Source organism: Ostrea edulis, chromosome 4 (genome assembly GCF_947568905.1).
Source record: "Ostrea edulis chromosome 4, xbOstEdul1.1, whole genome shotgun sequence".
Lineage (NCBI taxonomy): Eukaryota > Metazoa > Mollusca > Bivalvia > Ostreida > Ostreidae > Ostrea > Ostrea edulis.
The window spans coordinates 49,670,641-49,683,580 of record NC_079167.1 but is presented as its reverse complement, the minus strand read 5'-3'; the positions used below and the strand labels follow the sequence as shown (position 1 = coordinate 49,683,580).

Below are 12,940 nucleotides of genomic sequence, written 5' to 3'. Positions count from 1 at the left end.
ACATATACATTTTGTAAGGGAAAAGTTCCTTATTTCAACAATTTTATGAACAGGTGTTGATCATCACAGAAATAAGTAATACCTGTAGGCAAATGGCTTTCAGATAAAGGTCATTTTTTAAAAGTCAAGATCACTCAGAACATATACCTTATATATGAATAAACTTCAGTTTCAACAATATTTCAACAGTTATTTATCATTGTGCAAGTGATTTCTCATATGAAGTAGTTCATTTGTTAGATGCAGTAAGGGGAGCATCCATCAATTTTACAGATATTCTTGTTGAATCATGAATCATCTTGTCAATATTTTTTTTCAATACTTTGCAGCAACCGCTTCCATGACTTCCGACCGTGGACATTCTTCTGACCGTGGACATGTTTCAGACCGTGGACATGTAGCAAACAAGCTTGGAGGACCAAAACCAGAGGACATGTGCAACAAGTGCGGAGAAAGGGGTCACTGGGCAAGGGAGTGTCCCAACCCACAGAGAAGTAAGGATAGGGTGTATCGTATCGCATGTTTACACGCCCCTCATAGATGTCAGTTTGACATAGACCTCGAAAATCAATAGGTTCATTCAGCAGCAGTATAAAACAAGATTTGTTCTTAAAACACAAATGTCGCCAAAAGTACCCATACTGGAGAAAGGTTCTATATAATATATGTTATATTAACACCAAAGGACTATTTTTTTCCCGCTTTAGAGTAATAACCCTGGGGTTGCAAAATTCACATTTTGGTTCACCCTTTTCTGCTTTTCCTAAATATGCATTACGTTTTTATATAGTATCAGCAAGATTAATGAAGTCTTTCAAATGACAAAGACAACAATCTCTATAATAATTTTGGCCCCACTCTGGAACCAAAACCCCTCACAAATTTAGTAAAGGACTACTTTCTCCTTCTAAATTCTAGGGCAGGTCCAAAATAGTCATACAGTATTATGTAAAGTCTGTCATCAGTATGGACACTTTTGGGGGATATTTTTGTTTGAAGAACACATCTTGTTTTAAACTGTCATTAAAGTATTAGAATTTGGCTTAGATATGCAGAACAACAGGAAAATTGTTATAGATATCATAGTCCTTAGAGGTAGTGATACTTTTAACTAATACTTGGGGGACTAATAAGGCATGTGGGTGCTTCTTGTTTGTTAAAGAGATAAGAAAAAATATATTGAGAAAACTGTTTTAAAATTTTTGATAATGCAGTTACTGAGTTTTGATGAGGTGTACTCGTGACTACACAGACCTGGTCAGGTATTGGTTGATCAGTCTCTGGCTCCAGTCAACCAATTCCTGAACAGGTCCATATAGCCGAGAGTAGACCTTATACATGTATGTAATCATTAATTGTGTAATATACAGTAGTCAGACTTTAGACCTCATATGTAGTCATTGTGTAATATACAGTAGACTGTAGACCTTATATGTAGTCATTAATTGTGTAATAGACAGTAGTCAGACTGTAGACCTTATATGTAGTCATTAATTGTGTAATAGACTGTAGACCTTATATGTAGTCATTAATTGTGTAATAGACAGTAGTCAGACTGTAGACCTTATATGTAGTCATTAATTGTGTAATAGACAGTAGTCAGACTGTAGACCTTATATGTAGTCATTAATTGTGTAATATACAGTAGTCAGACTGTAGACCTTATATGTAGTCATTAATTGTGTAATAGACTGTAGACCTTATATGTAGTCATTAATTGTGTAATAGACAGTAGTCAGACTGTAGACCTTACATGTAGTCATTAATTGTGTAATATACAACTTAGTCAGGTTGAACAGTGTTTAATTGTGTGAATCTTTTAATAAAAAATTTGGGAATAAGATATTGGGTCGGAATTTCCAGTGTGCTGGATTGCTAAGGTGTTGGATCAGACACTGGGGACTGTTGAAATACCTTGGAAGAAACAAAAGCCATAAGGGGAAAATCCTTGTGTAGTGTGTACATATAGATTCAAGTTTGTTCATACTGTAATCATCAGGGTAGGGGCACAAAAGGATTTAGGGCTATTCCAGAAATAAATACATGGGAGGGGGGGGGGGGTAGGGGTAGGGAGGCACCTTTTGTATATACCAAGCACCCATAAAAAAAAATAAGAAATTGCCCCATGACCCATCAAATTAATATAACTCATTTTACAATGACCCATCTAATTAAAAAAAAAACTTAACCAGACCCACCACAAAAATATTTCAAAAAATGAAAACAGTACAAATCTCGCGATGTTTTCGGGACAAACATTCTAGTAGCAAGCGCAGGCTCGTACTGCGAGCTCTAATGACTAAAGCGCGGGAAATAATCCGAGCTAAATTTCAACCTCTTAACAAGGAAATTTTTTTTATGCCAATCCCAGAAGTCCCTTGTCAAAAATGGCTGAGATCTCGCCAAGTCACACCTTGGAATATGATTGTAAACTTAAGCAGAATATCATCCTAATCTTGTGGCCTCCTAGCTCCAAAATTTAGTGCACCATTAGGCGAAATGTTTAACGGAGTGCAATGTTTATGAAAGGCAGGCTAAGATGATATGCGACGTCATGTCTACATTTTGACGTACGTCATAATAAGGCAGACAGTGGCGGATCTAAATACGTACTTGTTAAAAGTTATACTACCAGGACATTATTATTACGTGAACATAAAAATACTAAATTCTCAATAGCAATTTATTATTCTAACCAAAAAAAAAAAAAAAAGGGAGACTAACTTCTTAAAAACTGTTAGAATATGTGAGGGATCACAGGTACTGAATTAGTGGTATTTAAAAAATTACAAAAAATCGATTGGATTGAAAACATTTTTTTTTAAATCTTTGGTTTTTTTCCCGTGACTAAAAATAACAAGTGCTTCAATCCATTTCCTTTTAACATGTCTGGTAATGCAAACCACGATGACACCACCCCCCCCCCCCCCCCCCCCCCCCTCATGATAACCAACCCCATGCCACTTGCTAAATAAATTAACGACTGAAAAATCCTTAATTCTAGTTTTGTAAATTGATCTTAATTAATGTATCCTCACAACAACAGCATTCCAGGAGAGGGGCTGAAATCAATGATGTTGCAATTTTATTCAATGATTATATGTGAATGCTGAAATATTTCTTCATTGTGTTACAACTAGGATTATGTACAATATTATAAAACTTGTTCTAATTTTCTCTTTTAGAACATACCATTGCTACAAGGGGATTATCATTTGAATTTTATTTTTCTAATTAGATAGGTTCGCAAGGGGGGGGGGGGGGATATACATGCCAAATAGTTGAATTTATCGATTTATTTTTAAATTTTCATGACATATTGAAATGCGTTTTGTGTTCAAAGACAGTGCTGTTTAAACATAGTTTTACAAACTTGAAAGGTTTAGGCATTTTTATCATACAATTAGTAACTTTGAAAAGATTGAGAGTAGAAAAAAGGAAGTAGAGGCTGAGAACATACAGTTCAGAACAGGTCGTGCATCGAAGTTGAAGCAAGTCACAGTGAAGGCAGCAGAAATAAAATGTATATATACTATATAGCATAAAAATATTTAAATCACATTCATGTATACATGTTTTTATGATTTTTAATATAAAACCCTGGGAGAAAATTCATGTAATGAGTATTTTGCAAATAGATATTGTTTAAATTGAACCTGATCAAAGCATGAACATTACAAAATATGTACATATATGAAGCTGCCCTCGCTCAAACGGTAGCACAGTCAACATATTAGTCAATGACGCGGTAATGCCTGTGCGACATTGTATCACAGTAGTTCCGAAGAAATGATGTCACATCAACAATCAAAAGCATCTATGATGGGAATGTTGGAAAGATTGGGAGTCCAAGCGATGCTATTATCATGAAATGGGTATGGATATGTTTTTCCACGAATCGTTCGTCTTCTAATGGAGCCCGCGCCCGGAGGCCTCTATATAATCACCATCACAGACTGATAAATATAACGCATCGGTACCCTCGCATAAATCAACCAAGGTTTGCCTATTTTTATTAGAAAACGGAATACCTATTGGTTTCAAAATATTCCCAAAATCGATGCACTGTAAACTGTAATAATCTACAGAACAGAGTTCGCCGCCATCACGTCCCAACGGACCCTACTAAACGCGCCTCTAATTTGAAGAGTGCCGTAATGGAAAGTTATGCGCTGCAAAGAGCGACAACTCGAATAGTTCTATGTTACTTCCGAGCAACATTTCGAAAGCACGTTTTCAATTTTCCCTCCGACGTTTTGTAACCAACACGACTAGAGCGACAATAAAAATATTCTGAAAACGCAACATCCACGTGGCACAAAATTAAAAAACAATAGAAACTACCCACTACCCATAATAAATATTTTATTAACAGTCCAACCACGGACCAAATAAAATCTGAAAAAATACGACCACCCACACAAAAAAATTTCTGGAACAGCCATTAGTAATTTATTGGAATATATAAGAATGGATTTGAAAAACTTGTGTGAAGAAGGCAGGTACAATCTATATGATGTTAAGGCATCTTTGTGCACTGTAGATTCAGTTTTGTGCAAACAATGTCCCTTGGACAGGGCCACATATGAGTTTTATGTTCTACTTTGGAATACATGTGTATTTACTAGAATTTTAAAAAATAAAATCTTCCTTTCAAGAACCTCAAGGATACAGTTTATAATGCAATTGATAGGGCAGGTCCACAATTAGGGTTTATACTCCTAGAGTCCCAAACTTTACCTCTATATGGGCAAGGTGAGTGTTGTGGCCCATTGGCCTCTTGTTTTATTAAGCTTTTCCAACTAAAGTGGGGGGTGTAGCCCCCTCAAGATTACATCTTCTTCAATCATTGAGGAAGGAAGTTGAAAGTTTTCTTCTTCAGCAAAATACTGCTTATTCTGAAATGAAATAGATAGAAACATTTATTTCATGTTAATGTTGCTACTGCATGATACTGGGCTTAAGAAATTTTGAGAACTGTGCAGTTATTTTACAGAACTCCAAATCATACTGAAGTAATATCTGTGCTGTAGATTGTATATTAAATCATACAGAATCTAAATCAGGATTCAGAAGGATGTCTGTGATGTTCTAAGATTTTGTCAATATGAGAATTCACAAGATCCTAGTATTAAATTGACATTTCTTTTTCCAGACCCAAGACCAAGTAGTGGTAGACAGAGCTATGGAGGGCGACAAGACAACTATGAATCCAAGAGGTGAAGAGATTTCAATTTGTCACTTGTACAATGTGATTATTAACATGAATTAGAGAATACTGTTTTTCACATTGAAACATGAAGAATAAGTTGGTGTTTTGGATTTAGGTATGATGTGGATCCACCAAGAATTTCAGAGGATGTACCATTTATGACCGGCATTGCCAGTGGAAGCAGCCAAAGGTTTGATGACAACTTTGACAGGTTCCAGTCGAACAAACGCAAGAGTGATTATGATGACCATCGAGGCCCAAAAAGATCAAATTACGGTAATGCATATACATGTGTGGAATACAAGTAGAAAAAAAGAACTCTGGTCAATCTGCTGTCCAATCTATTCCAAATTGATGAATATATTTTTCAAAATGTTGCATTTTAGTTATGGCCCTCTAGGTCACCTGAGTCACTCATATGATATATTGCTATATGTGCCTGTTAGTCCAGCGTCACAAACTTTTGAGCATTTTTCAGCAAAAAAATTTCACTTTCAATTTTCACCAAACATTTCTGTGTAGCATCCTTTGAGGTGGTGGGAGAAATTTGTGAATTCCATGGGTCTTAATTAAATGAGGGGGAGGGCTTAAACCTTCAGAGAAAAGTGCATCTTTAGAATTATTTCCTTTGTTCCTGAACATTTCGTAGGAAAACTGGTGCATAGTTACAGTTGGTATGAATGCTTTTACCAGAATTATGAATTACATGGTCTTTTTTTCAAAACTTCAGGTTCCAATGGAAAATCAATAGGCCTATGGGCCACATTGCTCACCTGAGTCATCTTGGCCCGGGGGGCATGATTTTTACAAACCTGAATCTGCACTATGTCAGGAAGCTTTCATGTTAATGTAAACTTTTCTGGCCCAGTGATTCTTGAGAAGAGGATTTTTAATGACTTTCCCTATATATTTGTATGTAAAACTTTGATCCCCTATTGTGGACGCATCCTACCCCCAGGGGGTCATGATTTTAACAAACTTGAATCTGCACTATGTCAGGAAGTTTTCATGTAAATTTCAGCTCCTCTGGCCCGATGGTTCTTGAGAAGATTTTTAAATGATCCCACCCTATTTTGCATTTTTGTAATTATCTCCCCTTTGAAGGGGGCTTGGCCCTTCATTTGAACAAACTTGAAAGCCCTTCATGCAAGGATGCTTTTGGACAAGTTTGGTTGAAATTGACCCAATAGTTCTGGAGAAGATGGAAATGTGAATAGTTTTTGCCGACGGCGCAGGTGAGTTAAAACGGCATTAAAATATAAAATCCACATACTAAAGTGAAAACCTTAGAAGCTAAAATAAAAAGAATGAATCTGCTCTTTTTCCATGTTTTATTTGAATCAATGATTTTCCCCCATGATTACTGAGCCAAGTGGGTCAACAGACATTCGTTTGAACAAGTCACTAACATGGGTCATATGTTGCAATGTTGGGTCCCTTGACACTTATTCTACTAATACACTGCAGGTCTAAATTCAAAATCTTCCAGTTTCTACAACAATGGCACATGTCTATATTTGTGATCATAATGCGATGTCTGGCCTTTAAAGCATTTATATTTGATTCTGAATTTCTAAAAAATTATATCAAAGAAAAAGGTGGATAGAAACAGTTGTTGAAAGCAGTTGTTATAACAACCATGTATATGATTCTGAGTTCAAGTTTAAGAAAAGCAATTTATGCATCACTACCAAAAAAAAAAAAAAAAAAAAAATGGGGGGGGGGGGGGGGAATGAGACAATCATGGTTTGCAAATCACCACTTGCTAGGATTTTCAAGTGTCCACTTTTTTCACTTGCAATTTTTGCGATTGACTCTCATTTTTAGAGTATTTCTTGCTAATTTCATCCCCTGAAATGTAGCATCCACAACTTTGTGAAGACAGAATATTCTTCTACTTGTCTAACAACTCATTAACTACTGTCACCAAAAAATAAGTACCCTGAAATTCCCACCAGGGTCTCTCATTAGCTGAAATACTAATAACCAGCCAATAGAAATTAAAAACCAATACACTGCCTTTAAATATATACCTGGTCTCACCTAGGCTATTTGATACCTGGGTCATTTTGACAAGAGCCAAATTACTTCTATCTAGTTAAAGATTCCATTCATCCCATGGGGTAATGATCTATGTAATGGTGTTTCAAGGAATTCAAATGGACATGAAAAGATCATTTTGATAAGAGCCAAATTGCATCTGTCCTGTTAAAATTCAATGAGTATGATGTAAGAATACTGTGGAAATGATTTGTCACTCCTTGATTTATGGGGCATTTCTTTGCACAACCCAAAATTGTTAAGAAATTTATACCATGTGAAAAAAATTATCTATCTAGATACATGTAATAAAATGAAATATGTTTTGAAATATCATTTCTGTAGTTATTTGAACAATTTAAGAGATCAATACATTAACAAGACAATTGATGCACCAAAGTTGACATGATTTAGTCTTATGCAAATTCATTTCTTTATAATGAATAAACTTTTGATCGGTGTATCATGTGTCATGGCAGAGCACTTTATTTTTATCAAATTTGTTTGTTGGCAGTCAGCATTATATTTTTGCACATATAACTTCTCAAAAATTGCATTGCCAATTTCAACCAAACTTAGCATAAAGCATCCTTGCAAGTTTATTCAAATGTAGGACCACATCTATTTCAAAAAATCTTTTAAACACTGGTCTAATTTCAACCAACTTTAAAATACATCCTTAGGTAAAGGGTTTTCAAGTTTATTCAAATGTAGGGCCATGTCTTTTATCAGAAATGGTGAAAATGGGGTGAACTTACTTAAATCATTAGCTGTGAAAGTAATGGCAACCATTTTTTTTCTCAAAATCTCACAATGGCATAGGAATATATTTTAATGACTAATGATAACATTCAATTTGTACAAAAGCAAGAGAAACCTAATAAAACTACGTTAGGTAACCAATTTTAGTGTAAAGAAATATGTAAGGAAAAATTATTGTCTTGCAAGACAATTATTTAATCCCCAAAATGACATATTCATTGTATGTTTTGAGGTTTAAAAATGTTTGAAATGTGTTATTAGTGAAGTATATGATATAGAGCAATTTTCATTGAATTAAATTCCAGGCCAGGACTTCGTAAACTGCATAGAATATTTACAGTAAAGAATTCCATGTACATGTACATGTATTTCATATTACAAATGTTTTGAAGGAGGTCAAAGAGGAGGTGGAGGCAACAGAAGAGATGGTGGACGGGGCTATGGCAACAGAAACTCCTCACCCCAAAGACGTAACCCCAAACAAGAATCACCTAGGGAGAAGTCATGGACCTCAGCCCAGTCCAAATGGGAACAGTATAATATGTCAAAGCAGGGCAGTGGTAAGTGTGCATGATAGAAGATTATTGAAGGGTAAAGTTTTCTAATCAAGTGGGTGGGAGAAAAACCTAGGTGTTTAACAAAAATTGTCCACTTTTTAACAGTTTTTCAGGTGTGTTATCTCAATTCACCTTTGAATTAGAACATTTTACCCGATATAGTATTGCGCTGTGTGATGACACAATTGAATGAGACGATCACACAGTTTGAATGACATGTTTGATGTAATACAACAAGAGTTTTCATTGGCTGATTACAGCCCGCCCACTTTCTCAAGCTGATTCAGGTGATCAGATAAGATGGACAGACTAGAAAATTACTACCTGGAGAACTGTAGCTCTCTGAAAAAAATATTGTGACGGAACGGAGCTACAGATCCAGCTCTTATAAAAACCTTTGATTTACGGGGCACAAAAAGCTGCGCATGGTTGAGGCCTGATATCGCGTTATCGGTGTATTCTTGTGTTGCTGTCTCATAAATTCAATATAAAAAAGTTCTTAACATATTTTCCTACTACAGAGCTGCCAACCCTCACGATTTTGGCGTAAGGCTTACGATTTTAGGGCCGAAAATACGCCTTACGATTTCACTATATATCTTCCGATTTTCGCTTAGTTGACATTTCAAAAGTTTTAGAGCTGTCCGTCATTGGTTTTTACTTTTATAATAAACAAGCCATAGTCATTACTACATTTGTTTGCATAGTCTATATATATACAAAACCTCGACCATTTTAATGCTTTGAAATAAACAGTATGGCAGCTGCTATTAAACGTAAGGCATGCATTGATGGAAATAACAACAATAATCTCCCAAAGAAGAAAATCGAATGAAGCCAGAAATTCAAAGAACAATATGCAAGTAAACATCTATTCATTTCAAAGTCAGAAAGTGGGAGTTTGTATGCTAAGTGTACAATCTGTTTGACAAACTTTAACATTTTTCACGGCGGGGAAAATAACATAAAATAATTTGCCAGAATAACTGACACAGTAACTGTAAAATTATGATTTGTACTAATGTAGCAAGGTTTTGTACACAAGTTTTAGAATGTAAAATTAATAAAAGATGTATAAAGTTAGACTTTCTGCAGTTGTAAAATCATGTAATGCTTGACAATTAGTATGTCTAAATTCATTAAATTTGGATTTGAAATATGCCTAAAATTGCTCAGGTTACATATTTATTCATAAAAGTTCTCCAGCAGCAGGGGGCCACCTAGGCCCCCTGACCCCCGCCTTACTATTTTCCATTTCATAATGTTGGCAGCTCTGCTACTATACTTGTGTCCAAACATACCTTCAAATATTCATTAAAGCCACGCACGACCCGAAAACTTGCTGCTTCAAATGATTTTGCTTGTTGACGTAGCCATGTTAGGTAGCCGGTCAATTCGAACTCTGTTGCTATTGGTATCTATTTATAAAATTGGTTGTAAGTTATGTATTCGCTCTTCATTTATTATCAACACGAATAATTAATAGAAATTTTAAAAAATAGTTTTTGTGAAGGTAAAATAAGCTCTTGATTAATGAAAATGCTACACAAGCCCATTGTGGTCCTTAACACTTGTGTGGCAGAGATAGAGACCGGCCCAGACTAATGAAAATCCGCATTGCCGTGAGTTTAGCTATTTGAATAATTATCATTTAATGGAACTGGGATGATATATTATTTAGAATATTTGGCTAAAATATTTGTGGGGGTATTAGCTCACATCTAGACGCTATTGTGCAAATATGGAAATAAACCGGGATTCGAATATTGACTGGCTACCTATAAACATGGCTACATCAACGAACGAAATCATCAAAAGCTGTGAGTTTTGGGGTCGTATGGGGCTTTAATAAATATTTGAAGGTATGTTTGAACACAAGTATAGTAGGAAAATATGTTAGGAATTTTTTGATATTAAATATATGAGACAACAACACAAGAATACAACTTTTTCTCTTTTTTCCTTTGAAGTTTGTTTCCATCTAGCCATCATGTTTTCTAATGCCGACTACTCCCGTATAAGGGAATTTGGGCGGACTTGTACATATGGACCAATGAGAGTTTCTTTTGCAATTGTATTACAAACAGATTCAACTGTGTCATCACGCAACGCAATACTATATCGGCCAAAGCGTTCTAATTCAAAGGTGAATTGCGATAATATCGATTTGTTTTGCCTTAGACTAGAATGATGCTTTGTCATTGGAGAAAATGTGTCACATTTGCTGTTGAAATTTCTGTAGATGGGGAGTAGCAAAATTTGGCATCTAAAATGAATGAATTGAATGTATTTCTTTTTAATGTGCTAGGCATTCGAAAAAGTTCAAGAGGTATAATATCTTGAAGGAAATGCATCACATCTCTTGTAATACCGCATATCGGGTTTTTTCCACATCATGGTTTTTTTCCGCGAATTAGAACCTAAAACAGTATATTAAATTTACGTGAATCAAATTTTCACTATTTCAAAGTCATAGTGAAAATATAATTCACGATTATTTCAATTTAATATGGGGAAAAAAGCCGTATTACTCTTATTTTTAATGCAAAAATTCAATCAATGAAATGATTTATACAATTTCTGAATTGCTGTCACAATTTAATCAAATCTCAATATAGATTATCTTCCTGCTTCTCTGAATCCATCTCGGATGATTACTGGTTTTGTTCGCATGTAATCATAGAGCTTTGTCAGCCATTTTGCTCCAAGTGGCTTCATCTGGATGAGAGATAGATCAACCTTTCACCTTGTCAATTTAGGAAGACGCGCTCAGCTGATCACACACCGGTGCTGCGTACCATTTTTTACAAACGATTTTGCACTTTTGTTTACACTCGAGTAAATATGTACAATTTGGCGGTATAGTAATGTAAATCGCTGTTCGTTATCTTCACTTTTCAGAGTAATTGACATACATAAGATTTGCAGAAAATTTTGCCATGCACTCCAGTATTTCAGCTGGACAAAGCTCCAGCAAACATAGATGTGATGCAAAATATTTATCGATAATTATTTTCAGAGTTTAAAACAGTCATAAACCATGTACCGTTACATATACGAGTATCTCAGGTATTATTATTCATAGATTGAAGCAAGGGACGTGGCCCATTTAAATAGCTTGTCATTTAAGAAATAAACACAGAGGCCTACATACCTGCTACCTGTCAGATATAGAACAAAACAAAACACACTGAACACAGAACTTTCACCGTACTATTATCTGTATGCTATATGAGTTATATAGTAATAATATAAAAACAAAATTTTGTATCAAATTTACACCGATATATTTTCCACGATTCGGAAATCATCGTGAACAAAGCGAAAAAGTAGTACATGTATCAAGCATCTGTATAAAATGTCTTTTTTTTCTTTTTATAGGGGGTTCCAGAAATTATGGGAACAACAATTATGGAGACTATTACTGAAAAAATAATGTGGATATAATTCATGTAAAGGATTGTCATAGTAAATGGTCATGTTACTTTTATAATTCATCTCATCAAAAACATTCTGAAATTTCATTAATTCATTTTGTGGACCCATGATGTTTTATCTTTTCATAAAGCTTGCATTACATTGTTGTAATTGTGTCACTTGTAGTCAGAAGAATAAAAGTGTACACGAATGGATCTCTTTGGCGTCATAATTAGATGTACGTGTATACACAGTGTGCATGTAGGGTATACGGAATTATCTCTGTATTTGTAACACTGCCAAAGCATATAAAATGCATGTGGAAGAAACAGAGGAATTACTGTTGCTGATGGTGCTTGAATTCTTTATTACATTATTGTTTATATTCTGTATGGCCATCACAAAGTTTTTAAACACAGTTTCTCCGACAGTTTAAATCATATTGTAATGAAACTGGAGAGCAATGTTCTATACCCATTGTAATTGTGTTAGACATGTTGGTTGGATCGAAATTTATCCAGCATATGTTGTCGTGGTAAACTTTTCACATTTTCATCTCCAGAACCACTCGGCCAATTCCAATCAAACTTGGCACATATCATTCTTGGGTGAAGGGGATTCAAGTTTATTTAAAATGAAGGACCATTCAAAGGGGAGACAATTAAAAAAAGACAAAAATAGGGTGGGGTCATTTAAAAATCTTCTCAAGAATCACTAGGCCAGAAAAGGTGAAATTTTTATTAAAGCTTCCTGACTTGGCGTAGATTCAAAGTTTGTTGCATGGGAATTTACAGAAAAATATCTGTGAAAATCATCTCAACGACAACTGGGCAATGATTAGTCATAGTGATATGCAAGTATCTTTAGGCAGTTCAAATTCAAGTTTGTTCAATTCAGGGGCCCCAGAGATGGGTTGGGGTCACAATAGATTAAAGTTTTATATGTGAATGAT

General features: G+C 35.0%; 1 protein-coding gene across 7 annotated transcripts in view; it reads left to right on the top strand.

Annotated features, from left to right (window-relative positions):
- Positions 1-12,199, top strand: part of LOC125668547 (uncharacterized) — a 62,680-nt gene extending 50,481 nt beyond the window's left edge. For all 7 annotated transcript variants that reach the window (XM_056162830.1, XM_048902793.2, XM_056162832.1 and 4 more), the window contains 5 exons: positions 330-494; positions 5,156-5,219; positions 5,328-5,488; positions 8,407-8,574; positions 11,953-12,199. In XM_056162830.1, the coding sequence (XP_056018805.1) occupies positions 330-494; positions 5,156-5,219; positions 5,328-5,488; positions 8,407-8,574; positions 11,953-11,999 (605 nt within the window). In that variant the 3' untranslated portion in view covers positions 12,000-12,199. The remainder of the gene's footprint in view (positions 1-329; positions 495-5,155; positions 5,220-5,327; positions 5,489-8,406; positions 8,575-11,952) is intronic.
- Positions 12,200-12,940: the final 741 nt, after the last annotated feature.